This window comes from Capra hircus, chromosome 11 (genome assembly GCF_001704415.2).
Source record: "Capra hircus breed San Clemente chromosome 11, ASM170441v1, whole genome shotgun sequence".
In the NCBI taxonomy this organism is placed as follows: domain Eukaryota; kingdom Metazoa; phylum Chordata; class Mammalia; order Artiodactyla; family Bovidae; genus Capra; species Capra hircus.
The window spans coordinates 85,782,128-85,802,517 of record NC_030818.1 but is presented as its reverse complement, the minus strand read 5'-3'; the positions used below and the strand labels follow the sequence as shown (position 1 = coordinate 85,802,517).

At 50.0% G+C, this 20,390-nt stretch overlaps 1 protein-coding gene across 2 annotated transcripts in view; it reads left to right on the top strand.

The window, feature by feature from the left end:
* Positions 2,084-20,390, top strand: part of LPIN1 (lipin 1) — a 127,664-nt gene continuing 109,357 nt past the window's right edge. Inside the window, exon 1 of one of the 2 annotated variants that reach the window (XM_005686993.3) lies at positions 2,084-2,205. In XM_005686993.3, coding sequence (XP_005687050.3) covers positions 2,125-2,205 — 81 coding nt within the window. In that variant the 5' untranslated portion in view covers positions 2,084-2,124. The remainder of the gene's footprint in view (positions 2,206-20,390) is intronic. The other variant, XM_005686992.3, reaches the window with a different exon arrangement.

The window sequence follows — 20,390 nt, the reverse complement described above, 5'->3', positions numbered from 1 at the left end:
CACGCCCCTCCTTGTTCACGCCGAGACTCCACGTGGCTGGCCCTGGGGATGGGTGCAGGAGGACCGGAGTGCTGTGTTCACAGCTCCAGCATGGCTCTGTGCACCTACCACACAGCCAGCTGAGTGCTCCCCACGACCAGGTGTAATGACTCACAGTCTTATCACTGCTTGGTCACGAGGTTCTCAAAATATCTCGACAGCAGGAATTAAAAATAGTAAGAGTAGTAGGGACCCAGCCCAGTCGAAGTGTCTGAAAGTGTTATTTTTGCCCTTCCGTTGAGGACAGTCAGGGACCTTCAGTCTGTGGGAGCCATTCCAGGGAGTGGGTGGGGGGCCACCCCACCCTCTCTGCTCTTCTCCAGGGGGAGTGAGGCCAGCTGCACAGTGTGTGGCCAGGATCATGGTGACCTGGGCACGTGGAAGCCTGGAGTTCAGAACCTTCCTGCAGCTTACCAGATGCAGCAGAACTGGGGTAGCCGCTGACCTCCAACCTGTCAAGGGAGGTCATTAGAACCCATCACGTTTGTTAGGACATGCCCGGCATCTTTCAGGTATTTGCCCACTCCACCCTCGGCACATCCCTGGATGGATTGCGGGTCAGGGTCTCCTCCAGAGAGCAGGAGGAAGGGGAGTGAAGCGAGTGGAAAGGCAGAAGGCCTGGCTGGGAAGGAGGTAGGGATCAGGGTTGGTGCTTCTGCACCCATGGAGCAGAGCTGAGAGGCGTTTGGAGGTGGGCAGTCCTAGCATCACAGGCTGTAGGGATTCTGGGGGCCAGGGGGTCACTCTGTGCTAGGGGTCAGGGAGGTTGTCTCCTTCAGTCCTTGTCAAATGAGATCGGAGCCTCTCACCCAGGCCTGCAGCTTGCCCTGTGCTCCCCTCCCACCCCCACCTTGCCCAGAAACTGCCTCCCCCCACCCAGCTGCAGGCCTGCACACCTGTGCCCCACGGAGCCCAGCCCCATCAGCACAAACCCGCAGCTCCTGGCAGGATCAGAACCACGTTTCAAGCACCGTGTTTGGGGTCAACCCGACCCTGCTTAGTCACTTCCCGCTTTGTGACCCAAGACCAGTTCTTTAAGCTCCTCTTTCACTTCCGTAACCTCATAGGGCTGCCGTGCAGAACGTGTACCGGAGAGCAGTAGACCACCTGGTGGCGTGTCTGAAAGTGTTGTTTCCTCCCTTCCCTGGCTTCCTGGTGTGCAGGCAGCACTCAGGTCCAGCGAGTCGTCATGATGACGCTGCTGAGTGTGATGGAGGTGATGCCTGTGGTCCCCTGGGGAAGGGGGGCCGCTGACCCCAGCCTTCCTGACTCCCCAAAGGGTGCCCGTGCAGGGGAAGAAAGGATTCCTCGTCACTTCTGTGGGAAACCAGTGGCTTCCCTGGTGGCTCAGGTGGTAAAGAATCTGCCTGCAGTGCAGTAGACCCCGGTTTGATCCCTGGATTGGGAAGATCCCCTGGGGCGGGGCATGGCTACCCACTCCAGTATTCTTGCCTGGAGCATCCCATGGACAGAGGACCCTGGTGGGCTACTGTCCAGGGGATCTCAAAGAGTCAGACAGGACTGAGGGCCTAAGACTTTCACATGACACGACAGTGGTAGAGGAGAAGGCGAGTGGACTGAGGACCTGCATATCCTCTTTTGCGAGGTTCCCTGCACCCAGCACGTGAGGTGGTGTCTCTCCCCAGCACGTCCTCCCCACAGATCGCCTCTGGAGGCAGCACTCATGGGTTTGAATCACAGTTCTGTCCTTTGTGGCTGTGTGACCTTGGGAAAGGCAGTGGTGAGGCAAGGGCACCTAGCAGGTCATGCCCTGTGACCGGGTGTCAGTCTCACAGAGTCCAGAGAAACTGGCATCTGCTGGAAGACCTCTGCATCCTTCAGGGACCGGGAGGTGTCCCGGTGTTGTTTTGTTAGCCAGTCCCAGGTGGGAGAGGATTTGCAATTCAACACTCTGCTCTTTTCCTGAGCCTTGTGACTTGGCCGGGCTCCTGGGTGGAAAGAGAAGCTGCCTGCTCTGGGCTCAGTGTCACTGGGCCAGCCTCCCAGCTCTTGAAATTAGCCTCCGCAGACACCGTTCTCTGGGTGCTGGGTGGGGAGGCCACTGGCGTCCCCCCGACCCCAGCCATGGAGGAGCAGGACCACGCCTGTGACCCCACCTGGGAGCCCCCACAGGCAAAGAGCCGCCCGGACTCACCTTGGTCATGGGTAAGGGCCAGGGCATGGCCACATGCAAACCGCCCCACCCCCCTCCGCTGCCTGGGGCCCTGTGGGTCTCGTAGAAGATCGGTGCGTCCACATTTTTCCAAAGAAGTAATGGGACCAGCCGCTCCCTAGAGGCTCCTGTGATGGAGGCTGCATTTATGGAAAAGGGTTTAGAACTGACTCAAGAAGTCAAGGCGTTTTTCTTTGCCTTGGATGGAGAGTAATAGTGATTGCTTTAATACTCAAGACAGAAAGTTATTTGAGAACTCCTGCTCACCAGGCACTGTGCAGGAAATGCTTGCTGCCTTCTGTGTCTGCGTGCGGGCAAGGAGGGGAGGCCCCGAGGGTTGAAGTTACGGGACCAACACAGGCATTTGAGCACGGTTGTGTCAGAGAGTGTGATGCGTGTGCTGCGGGCACCCCTAGACTCCAAAGCCAGAGGTTGCACCATCTGTGTTTTCTAGATCTCATCCTAGATGTCCAGGCTTTTTTCACAGGTAGTTATGTTTGTGTGAAGCCCCAAAAGCATGAGTACAGGTTGTTCAGATAACCCCAAGTGGAAGTGTGGACCAAGGGTGGAGCCTGGACTCGAGTTTGGGCTTGGCTATTTCTTCCAAAGGCTGAGGGTTTGGCCACAGCGAACATAATGTGTTAACGGTAGTGGTTTAGTCACAGAATTGTGTCTGACTCTTTGTAACCCCATGGACTGCAGCCCGCCAGGCTCTTCGGTCCATGGGGATGCTCCAGGCAAGAATGCTGGAGTGGGTTGCCATTTCCTCCTCCAGGGGATCTTCCCGACCCAGGGATCAAATCCTGGTCTCCTGCATTGCAGGCGGATTCTTTACGTCTAAGCCACCAGGGAAACCACCAATGCGTCACTCCCCCGCCCCAAATGTCTAGGACACCTTTGACACTCCTGGTTTGGCCCCCAGCTGCGGAGGCTGAGCTGGTCCTGGAGGGTTCCACACACCCTGGAAACAGAGCTTGGGGTCCGTTGCACCTATGGGGAGAGGGTAAGGGGTGTGGCGTGCAGGGAGCAGGCACAGCCTCCTGGCTGCCGGTTCCCCGAAGCCCCTGTCATTGTCACTTCAGTCACGTCCACCCTCAGGGCAGCTCCTTTCTCTGCAGCGACATGGGACCTTGCTGTTGGTATTCAGGTGGAGATGCGGGGGGCAGGGGACACCTGAGAAAGGGCCTCTGGATTCTGCTCCCAGCCTTTGCCATGTGGCCCTTTGGGCTGGTGTTTCCTGGGCCGACAGATGCTCGCAGAGGTGGCTGCGCAGTGAGCCTCCCTCTGCAGGCGGAGGGCAGGAATGCTCTGTACATCGACGGCACTCACACTCTAGCTAAACAGACGGTTTTGTGGTTCATTGGAGATTAAGACGGTTGTGTCTTGTTTCCCATTCCTGGAATGTCTCTCTTTAACAGAGCAGCCCTGAGAAGTGCCCCGTTCTTCCCGTGTGTGGGCAGCACTGCGCTCTTGGAAAGCTCTCCCACGTCCACACTGGGACCGAGTCTCCTCGGCCCTGGGACACAGGTCTTATCATCATGACATCTCTCTTGTACAGCCCATCTCTCTCGTCCAGTTTCCCCGGGCTGTCAAATGTCATTCCCATTTGACAGCCCGGGGAAACTGAGGTTTTGATGTTGCCCGACAAGTGGCTCGGGGGTGGGAGGGGGTGGGGAAGATGGAGGCAGGGTGGTAGCCCAGCCCCATCATCATTCCCCACACCTGCGGATGCTGTGATCCGAGGAAGCTCTGACAATGTCTGCTTTCTGCTTTTATCTTTGGATTATTGGTAATTTTTCCTGGTTATTAAATTATGTGTATTAGAAAAGGTTTCGATTCTACAGCAGAGTGTAAATATTAATAAGATAGATAGTAAAATGCCAATCATTTCACTGCTTGGGAGGTCGTCTGGGAACTTTGTCAACTGAGGTCGCCCTGTGTTTCCCTGGAGGCTCATTATAATTAAGCCACAGAAAGGATTTCAAAGTCTCTAGTTCTTTTTTCATTTCAACCCCTTCACTGCCCCGTGTGCTCGATTCTAAAATTCCCAAAGCCCTCTGGCTGTGCACTGTGGCCTGGACCCCTTGCTGTGTGACATCTGTGACTGTCTTCCTGGCAGAGGCAGGTGTCCATGGCAGGAGAGGGTGAAGGGTGGTGGGGGACAGTTTGCTGGACTCTGGAGCTGCTGTGCTGGCCCTGCAGACTGTCCACCCCTGGGTGCAGGATTTAAATGGGCCCAGGAACTTGGGCTTGACTCCTGCTGGTGCCCACATCCAGAAGAATCTGACCTGCTGAGCTTAAGGGTGGCTGCAGGGCAGGGATCCTGGGAGTCTAACGGGGCTCCAGGGAGAGCCCTGGCCTCCTTCCACTGCTGGGGGCTGGGTCCAGCCCCAGGAGGACAGAGGAGGCCAGGTCCTGAGTGAGGCTTCAGCAAAGCTGGAGTGGAACACAAAGCAGGAAATCAAGGTGGATGCCCAGATGGACTGCCTGTCATGCAGGAAAGCTTAGGAGGAGGCTGCAAGAGAGCTGGCCAAGCAGGGCAGGAGAGGCGGGAACTGCAGCTGCTGTGGCCAGGAGCCGGGCTGAGCTGGCTGCTTCTGGGGAGGGTAAGAATGGCTCAGCCATCGTGGGGCACTTTCATTCCTGGGGCCAGGAAAGGGCAGCTGGCAGTGCCGAGAGCCCTGGGAGGCACCTGTTAAGTTGGCAACAGTTCCCTGGACACAGGCCACATCCCTTCCCAGAGGCTGTGAGCTTGATGTCCAGGCTTTGAGCGTGTATAGAACCCCATGGGGCACAGTGATGGGTGAGACCTGGTCCCCACCCGCAGGAGGTCAGTGTGGAGTGTGAGTGGGTGCATCTGCCAGCTGCCAAGTTCCTGTGGACACAGATCAGGAGGAATTACCACTGGCAGGGCTGGGAAAGGCGTCTTTGTGAAGCTGGCATCAGAGCCAGGCCTTGGGAGGAGGGTAGGATTTCAATAAACACATGGGGGGGAGGGGTGGTGGGCAGAGACTTCTAGGTCAAGGGTTCAGCCTGAGTGACAGCTGGGCTTTGCAAGAACAGGGTGTTCTCCTAAAGCTAATTCTGCAAATTCAGTTCCTCAAGCCGTTTGGGATTTTATGTTTCCTGAGTTGGGGCATGCATGGTGACATCCATCTCGGTCAGACCCCCAGCCTGTGAGAGAAAGCAAACAGTCACGGACCAAATACGTGGGACTTGGTGTGAATCCAGGGCCACACAGCGCCTGGGCTCAAGCTTTAGTTTTACCACCTGCAAGTTTGATTAACTGGAGCCTAAGTTTTCTTATCTGTAAAATGGGACTTAACAATACCTAATAATATAATAATCACAGGGACTTGGTTGCTCACTGTTGTTCACTTGCTAAGTTGTGTCCGACTCTGTGCGACCCCATGGACTGAAGCCCACCAGGCCTCCCTGTCCCTCATCATCTCCTGGAGTTCACCCTGTTTCATGTCCATTGAATCGGTGATGCCATCCAACCATCTCATCCTCTGCCGCCCTCTTCTTCTTCTGCCTGCAGTCTTCCCCAGCATCAGAATCTTTTTCCAATGAATTGGCTGTTCTCATTAGGTGGCCAAAGTATCAGAGCTTTGGTACCAAGTGCTTGGTAAATGAGCTATCATTAATAAACCTGAAAAAAAAAATAGCTTGTTACAAGTTGGGTTGTAAATACCAGTGAAGAGAAAATCATTTGCATTTGGACTGTTGATCTCAGCATGGTAAAGAGATAATGTACCAAATCAGAGCCCCACATCCCCTAATATGGAGAATTCAGAGTGAGCCTTTGTTCAGACCTTTTGGCTCGGCATTCAAGGCCTCTCAAGAGCTTCCTGCTCTTGGCTCTGTCCTCACCTACTGTGACCATGTGTTGCTCAGCAAGTGCCTCTCCTTGGAGGGGCTGAGCCCATTATCTTAGCTGGGTCTCCAGGGAATGACCATCAGGACCTCAGACCCATCCTGCCGTCTCCAGCCCCTGAGACTTGGCAAGGGGCTGGACTTTGGGCCCCAACTTCCCAGAGCACATGTTTGCCACTAAACTCCGTTGGCAAAGCTGACCAGAACCCTGGGCAGAAGCCAGGTCTTGGCCTCCGGGACCACTTTCCTAAGGGACCCCTAGGGCCAGCACCCCTGACAGTACTGGGGGCATGGAAAGACAGACTCAGGGACAGTGTCCACCTCTCCCCAGAGGCCCAGCTGAGTTGAGACACCTGTTTGCCCACCTGATCCAGGCAGGATCCCAAGAGGCTACTGCCTGGGATCAGCATGAAACTACCGGCTCCCTGGCTCGGTGATGGGGAGACGGGCAGAGAGAGAAACCAGGAAGCAGTCCCCACACGTACCCGCCATGGGAAGCAGAGCTTTTGGCCTCCTTGCTCCTTCTCTCCAGTGGCCTGGGCCCACCCACCCGACACCTGCTTCCTGTGAAGTCGAAGGGGAGGTCTGGAGCGCCCCCTGGAGGTGGTACTCTGCCACTACAGAGTGCTTCAGTTCAGTTCAGTTCAGTTCAGTTGAGTTGAGTTCAGTTCAGTTCAGTTCAGGTCAGTCGCTCAGTCGTGTCCGACTCTGCGAGTGCTTACAAACAGGAAAACAGAAAAGCTACAGGAAAACCACCACCCCGTCGTATCACAGCCAAGTGGCCGATAAGACTTCTACTAGGGACAGAAACAGGATGGTGCGGACAGAAACTCGGTGGTACAAAGTCAGTGGTTACTGGATCAAATCTGAATTCCTCATTAAGCTTGTTTGTGATTAAACTCCTTGCAGGAAACTGTTGTTGGATTACATTCTGCACTGTGCTTTTAAACTCTGACTCTTGCTGCCACCTTCCCTTTCTGTCTGTTCTGTTCTCCTTATTTATAACCTCTTCTCTCCTGTTGGGCTGTGAGCCCCGAGGGCAACCAGAGTGTCTCCATCTTGGTGTTGCCCAGAGCTCCTAACACAGTTGTGTTACATGTCTGGGTCAGCTGGATTTATACCTTTTGCCTTGATGTAATATTACAGCACCCCCTTTTGCTCTGAAGTGGGGTGATCACCCTACCTGGTACACATCTGTAAGGTCATACCTGCATTTGGCTTTGGGGCCATCCCCTCACCCACAGCTTGTACCCAAAGGTCTTTTCTCACTGCCACTTAGGGGGTCCTAATCATCTCCTCCTGTCAGGGCTAGAGAGGTTTGGAGGACTTTGTATGGCAGTGCTGTGTTTCACACAAAGATTAGGGTCTAACGTTAGTGCAGGAGGCAGAAACTGTGTGGTCCGGCTCCCTGAGGATGTTCTTCCCTGCAGACACCATGCCTTGATGTGTTAGCAGAAAAGCTAAGGGAATAGATTAAATATTAAATAGATTAAACTGAGTTTGTTGCTCAGTCCTTCAGCCTTGTCTGACTCTATGGATATCATGGACTGCAGCATGCTAGGGTTCCCTATCCTTCATCATCTTCTAGAGTTTGCTCAAACTGATGTCCATTGAGTCAGTGATGTCATCCAACCATCTCATCCTCTGTCGTCCCCTTCTCCTCCTGCCTTCAGTCTTTCCCAGCATCAGGGTCTTTTCTCTTGAGTCAGTTCTTCACATCAGGTGGCCAAAGTATTGGAGTTTCAGCATCAGTCCTTCCAATGAATATTCAGGACTGACCTCCTTTAGGATGGACTGGTTGGATCTCCTTGCATGCAGTCCAAGGGACTCTCAAGAGTCTTCTCCAACACCACAGTTCAAAAGCATCAATTCTTCAGCATTCAGCCGACTTTATGGTCCAACTCTCACATCCATATATGACTACTGGAAAAACCATAGCTTTGACTAGACAGACCTTTGTTGGCAAAGTAATGTCTCTGCTTTTTAATATGCTATCTACCTTTGTCAAAGCTTTTCTTTCAAGGAGCAAGGGTCTTTTAATTTCACGGCTACAGTCTCCATCTGCAGTGATTTTGAATCCCAAGAAAATAAAGTCTCTCACTGTTTCCATTATCCCCTCATCTATTTGCCATGAAGTGATGGGACTGGATGCTGTGATCTTCATTTTTTGAATGCTGAGTTTTAAGCCGGCTTATTCACTCTTTTCTTTTAACTTCATCAAGAGGCTTTTTAGTTCCTCTTCACTTTCTGCCATTAGGGTGTTGTCATCTGCATATTTGAGGTTATTTATATTTCTCCCAAAAATCTTGATTCCAGCTTGTGCTTCATTCAGCCTGCCATTTTCCATGATGTACTTGCATATAAGTTAAAGGAGTAGGGTGACAATATACGGCCTTGACATACTCCTTTCCCAAATTGGAACCAGTCTGTTGTTCCATGTCCACTTCTAACTGTTGCTTCTTAACCTGCATACAGGTTTCTCAGGAGGCAGGTAAGGTGGTCTGATATTCCAATCTCTTTAAGAATTTTCTACAATTTGTTATAATCCACACAGTCAAAGGCTTTAGTGTAGTCAATGAAGCAGAAGTAGATGTTTTTCTGGAATTCTGTTGCTTTTTCTATGATTCAACAGATGTTGGCAATTTAATCTCTGGTTCCTCTGCCTTTTCTAAATGTAACTTGAGCATCTGGAAGTTCTCAGTTCATGTACTGTTGAAGCCTAGCTTGGAGAATTTTGAGCATTACTTTGCTAGTGTGTGAAATGAGTGCAATTGTGAAGAAGTTTGAACATTCTTTGGCATTGCCTTTCTTTGGGATTGGAATTAAAACTGACCTTTTCCAGTCCTGTGGCCACTGCTGAGTTTTCCAAATTTGCTGACATACTGAGTGCAGCACTTTCACAGCATCATTTTTTTAGGATTTGAAATAGCTCAGCTGGAATTCCATTACCTTCACTAGCTTTGTTTGTAGTGATGCTTCCTAAGGCCTACTTTGGATTACAGGATATCTGGCTCTAGGTGAGTGATCACACCATTGAGTTATCTGGGTCATGAAGATCTTTTTTGTACAGTTCTTCTGTATTCTTGCCACCTCTTCTTAATATTTTCTGCTTTGGTTAGGTCCGTACCATTTCTGTACTTTATTGTTCCCATCTTTGCATGAAATCTTCCCTCGGTATCTATAATTTTCTAAAAGAGATCTCTAATCTTTCCCATCCTACTGTTTTCCTCAATTTCTTTGCTTTAATCACCTCAGTTCAGTTCAGTCGCTCAGTCGTGTCCGACTCTTTGCGGCCCCATGAATCGCAGCACACCAGGCCTCCCTGTCCATCACCAGCTCCCGGAGTTCCCTCAGACTCACGTCCATCGAGTCCGTGATGCCATCCAGCCATCTCACCCCCTGTCATCCCCTCTTCTTCCTGCCCCCAATCCCTCCCAGCATCAGAGTCTTTTCCAATGAGTTAACTCTTTGCACGAGGTGGCCAAAGTACTGGAGTTTCAGCTTTAGCATCATTCCTTCCAAAGAACACCCAGGACTGATCTCCTTCAGAATGGACTGGCTGGATCTCCTTGCAGTCCATGGGACTCTCAACAGTCTTCTCCAGTACCACAGTTCAAAAGCATAAATTCTTCAGTGCTCAGCTTTCTTCATAGTCCAACTCTCACATCCATACATAACTACTGGAAAAACCCTAGCCTTGACTAGATGGACCTTTGTTGGTAAAGTAATGTCTCTGCTTTTGAATATGCTGTCTAGGTTGGTCATAACTTTCCTTCCAAGCAGTAAGTGTCTTAATTTCATGGCTGCAGTCACCATCTGCAGTGATTTTGGAGCCCAGAAAAATAAAATCTGACACTGTTTCCACTGTTTCCCCATCTATTTGCCATAAAGTGATGGGACCAGATGCCATGATCTTCGTTTTCTGAATGTTGAGCTTTAAGGCAACTTTTTCACTCTCCTCTTTCACTTTCATCAAGAGGCTTTTTAGCTCCTCTTCACTTTCTGCCATAAGGGTAGTGTCATCTGCATATCTGAGGTTATTGATATTTCTCCCGGCAATCTTGATTCCAGCTTGTGTTTCTTCCAGTCCAGCGTTTCTCATGATGTACTCTGCATATAAGTTATATAAGCAGGGTGACAATATACAGCCTTGAAGTACTCCTTGATGTATTCCTTGATGTATTTGGAACCAGTCTGTTGTTTCATGTCCAGTTCTAACTATTGCTTCCTGACCTGCAGATAGGTTTCTCAAGAGACAGGTCAGGTGGTCGGGTATTCCCATCTCTTTCAGAATTTTCCACAGTTTATTGTGATCCACACAGTCAAAGGCTTTGGCATAGTCAATAAAGCAGAAATAGATGTTTTTCTGGAACTCTCTTGCTTTTTCCATGATCCAGTGGATGTTGGCAATTTGATCTCTGGTTTCTCTGCCTTTTCTAAAACCAGCTTGAACATCTGGAAGTTCACGGTTCACATATTGCTGAAGCCCGGCTTGGAGAATTTTGAGCATTACTTTACTAGCGTGTGAGATGAGTGCAACTGTGTGGTAGTTTGAGCATTCTTTGGCATTGCCTTTCTTTGGGATTGGAATGAAAACTGACCTTTTCCAGTCCTGTGGCCACTGCTGAGTTTTCCACATTTGCTGGCATATTGAGTGCAGCACTTTCACAGCATCATCTTTCAGGATTTGAAATAGCAAGGCACAGACTTCCTGGCCCCTGACCCTCGCCCCAGGCTCTACAGAGATGAGAAGGTGGGGGCGGGGCCTCCCCATCCCACCTCCACCAAGGTGCTTTGAGCCACTCTGATCCTCGGGCTCTTCATTTTTACCACTGGGACTAATAAACCACCTTTGTTAGCTTATCATGAGGGTAAATGGGGTGAGGTTTGAGAGTCTTAGCAGCTGCATGAAGCATATAGTAGGAGCTGTGGAAGAGGACAAGTCACTGAAAAATTCAGTGTGAGCTGTAAGGTCTGTGAACCATAGGCTGGTGTCACGCTGGTCCTCACTGATCTGGGGCTGGCCCTGGATCCATACTGGCTTCTGGACATGGAACTCCACCTTTTGGCAACATCAAGAATGATCCTCACTTGACAAAGCACATCTGGGCAGGAGGCGGGGGTGAGCAGAGGGCTTGGTGGGTGTCCAGGCCCCGCTTGAGGTTGGAGGCCATTGGCAGGTTTGAGGAACAACAAAGACGCCAGTGTGGCTGGGCTAAGACCATAAGGGGAAGAATAAGAGTTTGTATCAGAAAGTAACGGAGGGGTGGATCTGACCAGGCATCATCAAGGAATTGGCCTTGACTCTGACTGAGACAGGAAGTCCTGGGGGCACCGGGGGCCGTGCAGGAGCAGGGGACCAGTTGGGAGGTTGTTGTATTAATCCCACAGGGAGGTGAAGGTGGTTTGGACCAGGGTGGTTGCAATGGAGGTGAGAAGCTTCTGGAATTGGAGGTCAATGATGGAATCAAGGAAGAGGTCGAGGCTAGAAATGTACTTTTGGTCCCTGAATCACAGTGTTTAAGACCCCAGATCTGGTGCAACCCCTCATTTCTAAACAATGTGTCTATCTCTGGCTGTGGGTCTTCATTTGGGGCTTTTCTCTAGTTGCAGCAGGCAGGGATACTCTGGTTGAGGTACATGTTCTTCTCATCGCGGTGGGTTCTCTTGTTGCGGAGCACGGGCTCAGTAGTTGTGGCGCACGAACTTAGTCGGCTTCTCGGCATGTGGGATCCTCCTGGACCAGGGATGTGTTAGGTAGTTAGAACAGAAAAAAGGAGTCCAAAATAGTGGTGGTTAAAAGACAAAGAAGGGGAAAAGCCCATGAAAATAGAACAAAGGAAGGTCTGAGGACCGGAGTGAGAACCTCAGGTGAAGCAAACAGCCCTCCTGGTTAGCCCAGCCTAAGGCAGGCTCAGGAGAAGGAGAAAAAAACATAAAAAGAACCAATACTGAGACGCCATGGGCTTTCTTCTCTTCGCATCTTTTGGGTTAGCCCACCCTCATGCCTAGAGGATGTATGTTCCTTTGCTTGCCAAATAAAACTAAGCTGTAACTCCAAGCTGTAACACTGGTCCGTCTATTGCTTCAAATTTTTGCTGTGGTGGGACAGAACTGGGGAAAATATGAGCTCCCTGGACAGATGGAATCAGTGTCTCCTGCACTGGCAGGTGGATTCTTCACCACTGAACCAGCAGGGAAGCCTGCAACCCCCCAATTTACAGAGGGGGAGACTGAACCTGTCAGAGGACATATTTTCTAGGCATGGCTATAGACTTAAGGCTACAGTTCCTTCCGTGCAGGAAACATGGGTAAATTCAGACACCACCTTGAACTTCTCTTCCCATTTGAATTTGGAGTACACTACGCTTTGTTTCTCTTTCCAGATATTTCCTCTGTTCCCTTTCTCTCAGCTTCTCATCCCTTCAGCTTCCTCCTGGTGGCTATGCTTATCCAACCCCATGTCTTCATTCATAGTTTACGCTCAATCAGCAGAGAATCTGGGGGAGGGATTGCCACTGTCAGCCGTCACTTTTCCTTGAAGGGCTGGCCCAAGTGTAGCCTCTGCCTGGAAACCCCAGCTGGGAGTGATGCTTCCCTTCTAAACCCCCACTTCTGTTTGGAACAGGCTTTTGTCCTAGTTGTTCCGAGATTGGTCCCTGGCACAAAGCAAGTACTCGGCGTTTCTAGAAGGAGCAGAGAATGAATGAAATTACAAAGTAAGCACCCCCAGGTCCTTATCACTCGATGGCGAGCTTTTGCCTGGTTTCATCTTCATTTACACACCGAGGCTCCTTGACCCCACTTCCAGCGCTTACTGGGTGATCCCCCACAGTCCTGCCCTGAGTTGGGGGAGACCCTTGGAGAGGAAGGAGCCAGAGAGTAGGGGGACTCAGAAACAATTTAGAGATGGCTCTGTAGTAAAGCTCAAGTGAGGAATGGGAGGTGAAGACCAGAATGTCAGGCTGGAAAGACTGGGAACATGAAAGGCTGGTAGGAAAGGGTGGCACCAGAGGGTCTGGCCCAGATGAGTTATTCTGGAATGCCTGAGGTTGGCGGATATTGGCTGCTGGACAGAGACTGTGTGGTGTGTTTTGTGGGTAAGTAGGCCTGGTTTAAAGGCACAGGAGTGGGATGCATGGCCACCCCCAGGGCGCTGTGAGCAGAGCCTATGCTCACCAGAAAGGTCACACTCATTCCATGTGAGTGATTTAGAAGATGCCCGCCCCCGAGGCTCCGGTGGGCCAGATACCTTCTTCTGTTGCTGTCTGCCCCGTGTGAGGTGTTATAAATCCATTCCTCACAGGATGGAATGTTGTCTAAAGTGATGAATCGATGTGAGTCCTTCTGTTGGACAAGAGCCTGTTTTTCATCTTCCTCCTCTGCCCTGGCTGCCCCAGGCCTGGGCTCTGTTGAGTCCCCGAGAGCAGGATTATCTGAGCCTAGATGTCAGGAGTAATTCTGTCTACTTCCTCCCATCATTCTAAATCCTGTTCCATGTCATGGGTTTTGATCTATTTGCAAACAGTTTGATTGCTTGAGTTTTTTTCCTAAGCTACTTGAGATCCTTTCTAGATTTGTTAAAGAATATAAGCAAATAATAACCAAAAATTTGGAATACAAGACCTAATTTTTTTTAAAGCAGGATGGATGGCAAAGCAGGATATTATGGAAATGTGATATTCCTGGCTGGTTGATCTATAGTCTAGGGGGAGGGGCTGAAGAATGGACATCCCTTATAGCAGGGACAGCAAGGGGAGGCAGCAAATTCCAAATTCCCCTGAAACTTGCAAATGTTTATTGTTAGATGAATGAAGAGAGCAAGACTCTGTCTCAGTAGGAGAGCAACACAGAATTGGACGTTTCAGTTCTAGGCTCACGGTGTGGCTTTGAGCAGGCCTACTGTCACTCTGGAGCTATGATCCCTCCCCCATAGGGCTGTCTACCAATCACAGCTGTGGGCATAGGAGTGCCTACTCGGAGGAGCTAAGCTCATTATCTACAAGCCTTATCAGGTGCCTTTGTGGAATGAGGGTGTGGCAGGGCGGCTGTGTAAGTTTGCGGTCCACACAGAGTGCTGGCCCAGGTATCACCCAGGGCGGAAAGCCACCCTGCTCCCCACTCACCAACCTTGCTGGGCTCGGGGGCAGAGGGTCCTGGGATGGTCAGGAAGAAGGGGCTCCTCCCTGAAAGCCATTCATCCAGAGAGTGCTCTTTCTTTACTCTGCCCAGGGGGCCCTGTGTGCTGGCCGCGGCTCCAGATCTGGGCCTGGCCACAATTTGCAGCACCTGCTATCCCTGTTACAGAACCCTTGCCATCAGTGACAATGTCGGCAGGCTCTTCCTTGTAAATGAAATTAAAATGGGGCGACTTGTGAAATGCTATGCTTGGTACCCTCCCCTCTCAAGATCCCGCATCCACCACCTCCTGCCAACCACCCCCTGCCCCAGTCTCTCTCTCCCTAGTCACCCAGGGCTGCATGCAGCGCAGTTTGAACCCCCTGGAGGAGGAGGCAGCCTCCTGTAGCCTGTCCAAACTGACCATTTGGGAACCACAGACTGAAATTCTTTTGGGAGCAAAACGGAGTGACAGTCTCCGGACTTCAGCTCGGTGGGCTGAGCCTATCTGTTGGCCATGGCTGGGGGGGTGGGGGCGGGGGTGCTGTTTCAGTGCAGCCCTTTCTGTGCTGTGCTTAGTTGCATCCGACTCTTTGTGATCCCATGGCCCGTCAGTGTCCTCTAACAGAGAGAAAGCCAGTTGCCCAGAGTCACTCATGTAGTTACAGCAGAGCTGGTCTTAAAACCTACACCTGATTCCCTTTTCCACTGTCTCCTGACTCCATTTTAGCAATAGATGTTTAATGAAAAACACTGGATCAGCTGTTAGGATATGTAATTCTAGACCAGGACCCCATGGACCACCAGGCTCCTCTGTCCATGGGATTCTCCAGGCAAGAGTACTGCAGTGGGTTGCCATGCCCTCCTTCAGGTCATCTTCCCAACCCAGGGATCGAACCCGGGTCTTCCACATTGCAGGCGGAAATTTACCATCTGAGCCACCAGGGCAGCCCAAGAATATTAAGTATTTTAACTGCTGTCATTCAGGGTCTGGTGTCCTGGCCCAGAAATGCCCTCTAGAGGGCACTGTGACATCGGGACCCAGGAGAGGGCACACCTGGAAGGGACCCTGTCCTCTTTTCTCTTACAAGAAAGGGCAAATGAAAACTGAATCCATACATAAAACGTTTCAGCCAACAATCAGAGAGTTTTTTTTGAAATTCTTGAGTGAATTATTTTTATCTGAGGTGATCTGAACTTCAAATAGTTCAAGATAAAAGAAATGGGCACTTGGGCTAGCTAATATCTTCTCCTGATCTTACATGGGCAGAAACTGAGTTTATTAATAGCCCGTTGATGGACAATTCACAGTGAAAGGTGAAGCAAGATGGGATCAAGTTTCTGGGTTTTATCCAGTTAGCAATGCCCAGTGGGTGAAATATTACCAGATAGAAAGAGGAAGAACGGTGAGTCTTATAGGCTGCACTCTGAGTGGCCGCCTTGTAGAACAGTATTTTTGCAAATAAAGTTATTTGCAATTTATGGATAATTTAAATTGCTTTAAAAATGACAAATGTCTAGGTCTATTATTGCTGTTGTTGTTTATTGAGTGCTTTCTGTATGCTAGGCACTGATGAAGCATTTTCTTTTTGTCATCAGTCTTCTTAAGAACCATTGTTGTTGCTGTTCAGTTGCTAAGCTGTGTCCGACTCTTTGCGACCCCCATGGACTGCAATGTGCCAGGCCTCCCTGTCCTTCAGTATCTCCTAGAATTCACCCAAGTCCATGTTCATTGAATCGGTGATGCCATCCAACCATCTCATCCTCTGTCACCCCCTTCTCCTCCTGCTACCAACCTTTCCCAGCATCAGGGTCTTTCCCAGAGAGTCGGCTCTTTGCCTCAGGTGGCCAAAGTGTTGGGGCGTCATAAGAACCATGTGGGTGGATTATTAGCCTCAGTTTATACACAGAGGTGCTGAGAGACATTACTTTATTGGGCTGAGGTCTCACAACCAGCAGTGAAACCATTATTTCTGTGCTAGTCTCCTGCTTCTAAGATCTAATCTCTCCCCTGGAAATGCCGCCGTCCTATTTTTCTCTGGAAGCTTTCACAGGACTGAACTCTTTCATGCAAGCCAGTCTCCCAGCTGCACATCTCTGCTCAGCCCTGAAACTCAGAGTTAGAGATTTGCTTCTCCAGGAGGGACCATCTCTCTTGAATGACAGTCATTTTCCAGCTGACCCTGGTACTGGTGCCTCTTCCTAGGATGACATGGGGGTGGCAGCAGGGAGCAGGAGAGACAAGTTCTGCCCTTGGAAATTTTCTGGATGAGAGAACACTCCATGATGTATGGGATTCTCAAATGTTAGTTGAGAGGGGGCCTTGTTGACTGTCACGTAATGTAGTCTTACACTCACAGCTGGCCTCGTGGGAGTCTTGTGGTCACTCCCAGTCCTGGTTATCAGACTCACAGAGTTTCTGAATAATATAGATTCACAATCTGTGGGGTTCAGCCTCACAAGATCATATACAAAAATATACACAAATATCAGTTCAGTAGCTCAGTCATGTCTGACTCTTTGTGCCAGACTTCCCTGTCCATCACTAACTCCTGTTGATTGCTCTAACTCCTGTCCATCAAGTAGGTGATGCCATCCAACCGTCTCATCCTCTGTGGTCCCCTTTACCTCCTGCCTTCAATCTTTCCCAGCTTCAGGGTCTTTTCTAATGAGTCGGTTCTTTGCATCAGGTGGCCAAAGTATTGGAGCTTCAGCTTCAGCATAAGTGCTTCCAGTGAACATTCCGGACTGATTTCCTTTAGGATTGACTGGTTTGATCTCCTTGCAGTCCAAGGGACTCTCAAGAGTCTTCTCCAAGAACATAGTTTAAAGACATCAAATATGTTTGTGTATTAATATATAGATATAAGTGAATAAATATATGATTTATAATAGTTATGAATATTATCTATAATATTTTATATATTGTTTATATTATATACACTTTTTTAGTGTCTATGTCTCTTTACCAGGCACGCAGACAGTGTTTATGACCCTATTTCATCTGTTCTTCTCCAGATATGCTTGACTTCTTCCATTTACTCTGTTGTGAGATGAGATGTGATTTCTGCTTCTGTTGACACCAACTGGTACTCTTCAGAGTCTAGTTTGTCAGTGTCCTTCTTAGAGTTTTATCTGACCAGTACAATGTACAATGGCCCCTGGTCTTATTCTAGATTTAAAAATCTCTTACTGTTTTCTAAGATCAAAGCATTCAGAGTTACTTAATAACTGCTGATGGCTAGGCCTTTTCTATCAGTTACACAATGGACTTTTTGAGTCTTAGTATATCTGTCTTGGTGGAGAAGGAAATGGCAACCCACTCCAGTGTTCTTGCCTGGAGAATCCCAGGGATGGAGGAGCCTGGTAGGCTGCAGTCCATGGGGTTTGCTAAGAGTTGGACATGACTGAGCAACTTCCCTTTCACTTTTCACTTTCATGCTTTGGAGAAGGAAATGGCAACCCACTCCAGTGTTCTTGCCTAGAGAATCCCAGGGATGGAGGAGCCTGGTGGGCTGCCGTCTCTGGGGTCGCACAGAGTCAAACATGACTGAAGAGACTTAGCAGCAGCATATCTGTCTTGGGCTTCCCAGGTGGCGCTAGTGGTAAAGAACCTGCCTGCCATGCAGTAGACTCGGGCTTGATCTCTGGGTCGGGAAGATCCCCTGGAGGAGGAAATGACAACCCACTCCAATGTTCTTGCCTGGGAAATCCCACTGGACAGAGAAGCCTGATGGGCTACAGTCCATGGAGTCACAGAGTTGGACATGACTTAGCAACTGAACAAACAGCAGGACTTCCTATAAAAATGCCACTGGAAAGGTGGGTCCCACTTCCTTCTCCTTGCTTTGGCTCTGGCCCGTACTGACCTTGTGGCTTCAGAAAGTCCCTCTGCACTTGAATGGCCTCATCTGTAAAATGGGCTGCTGTGAGAGGGTAATGATGTAATGCATGCTTCCCACCTACCAGAATGACCTGGGAGCTTCGCGAAGCTCGCGCTAGAGAGTTTGATTCAATCGGTTAGAGTGGGGCCTAGAATAAAGACTGTCAGTGCCTTTTCCAGTCATTTCTGATGAGCGAGCAGGTTTAGATCCTGAATCACAGCGTTTGTAAAGTGCTTAGCACACATTCAGTGCCCTGCAGGGGCCCCTACCTCCTTTTCTTCTCCCATATCCCACCTCTCCTTTCCTCTGAGACACTTAGGGCTCTGGTGGTGCCCACTTTGTATCCCAGAGGACAACCACAGGAGGAAACTCATTTAAAATGCTCTTCTCCAGATGTTTGCCTTTGATACACATAGAAGAAAGAGCAATGCTTAGTTCAGAGGTTCTGTTTAAATTCCACTGCACTCCCAGGTCTATCTTCTGTATCGTTTGATAAGCCCCATGATACAGAGAGGTTGAGGGCAGGAGGAGAAAGGGGAGACAGAGGATGGGATGGTTGGTGGCATCACTGACTCATTGGACCTGAGTTTCAGCAAGCTCTGGGAGATGGTGAAGGATAGGGAAGCCTGATGTGCTGTGGTCCTTGGGGTCGCAAAGAGTCGGACACAACTTAGTGACTGAACAACAACAACGATACAGAGACCAGATCCTGCCCTGAGATCTTGGGATTATATTGCAGCCTGAGAAACCTAAGACATCAAGATCAGCCATAGTGGGAGAGACATCTTCTTTGGGTCATGGGGCAAGCTTCCTCATGCACTTCAAATACCCGAGAAGCTTTCTCAAGGTTGTGTCCATTTGTAAATCGAAGGAGGCTGTGAGGTCATTGTGGCAGACAAAGTGGACCCAGCAGGTGGAGCTAGAGAGTCAGAGACATCGAAAAGCCAGAGCTGGTCCTGGGCTCTCAGGAAGAAGAGGTCGGGCAGTTGTCTTTGGCAAAGGTCCTGTATCAGAATCCCTGAACAACTCATTAAAAAAAAAAAAAAAGACTATAAAATTCCAGATCCCATCCCTATGGAATCCAGCTGTAGGCATTAACTAATTGCCCACATAACTGTGATGTACTCCCAGTTTGGGAAGCATTGATGTAGAGATTCTGGAATGATCTAGATGTGGTCCAGGCACATAAATGTGAGCCTGTCTGAGTTGAGAGCTGTGTGCTGGTCCTCAGACCTGCGGGAGCATCAGTAACACCTGGGTGCCAATCAAAAGTGCAGACTCAGACTCCACCCCAGACCTGCTGGGTCACAACCTGCCTTCTTCACAAGAGCGAGCCCTCTGGCTGACTCAGAGGCGGATCAGAGTATGAGGTCACAGAGAATGGGGCTTCTGGTTTACCTGGGAACCTGTCTCTGGAATGGGAGATCTGGGAGACCCAGTCTGTGCTTTGTCCTTGGCACCTCTCTGAGCCTCAGTTTCTTCATCTTTATTGTACCTCCCTCTCAAGGTTGTTAAGGGAACTAATGCCCAACTCCCATATTAGACTGTGGATTATTTGAGGCAAGGTCCACGTATTTAAAAAATTTCCCCTTGCCCGATGCCTAGCATTGAGCAGATTGGTCGTTTTGGCACACAGAATGATAGAATCCTCCAAGCAGAAGAGACTTTGTGGATTGTATAGAACAGGGGATGCTGTGAATGGATGAGAAAGGTATGGTGAGGTTGACAGAGATTTCTAGGGTAGGACACTCGTTGGAAGGACTGATGCTGAAGCTGAAACTCCCATACTTTGGCCACCTAATGCGAAGAACTGGCTCATTTGAAAAGACCCTGATGCTGGGAAAGATTGAAGGCAGGAGGAGAAGGGAACGACAGAGGATGAGATGGTTGGATGGCATCAAAGACTCAGTGGACATGACTTTGGGTAAACTCCAGGAGTTGAGGGTGGACAGGGAAGCCTGGCATGCTGTAGTCCATGGGGTCACGACTGAACTGAACTGAACTGAACTGACACTCTTACTGGCACGTGGGCTTCCTGCGAGAGCGCCTGTTCTCTGTGAGTTCTCCTTCTCTTGGCTCCCCAGAGCTGAGCTCAGCTCCCTGTCTTGGTGAGGACCCCCTGCACCTCTGACCAGCCATCTCTGTACCCTCTGAGCTTCTGTGCCATAGGGTGTTGGTGCTGCTCGTCCACCCATGCCTCCTGGACTGGCCTCCTCGTATGTCCTGTCTGTGCTGTGGTTTTTCTGGAAGCTGCTGTGTTGTCTCACTGTACATTTCAAGCTCTTGGAGGGCAGGGCCAG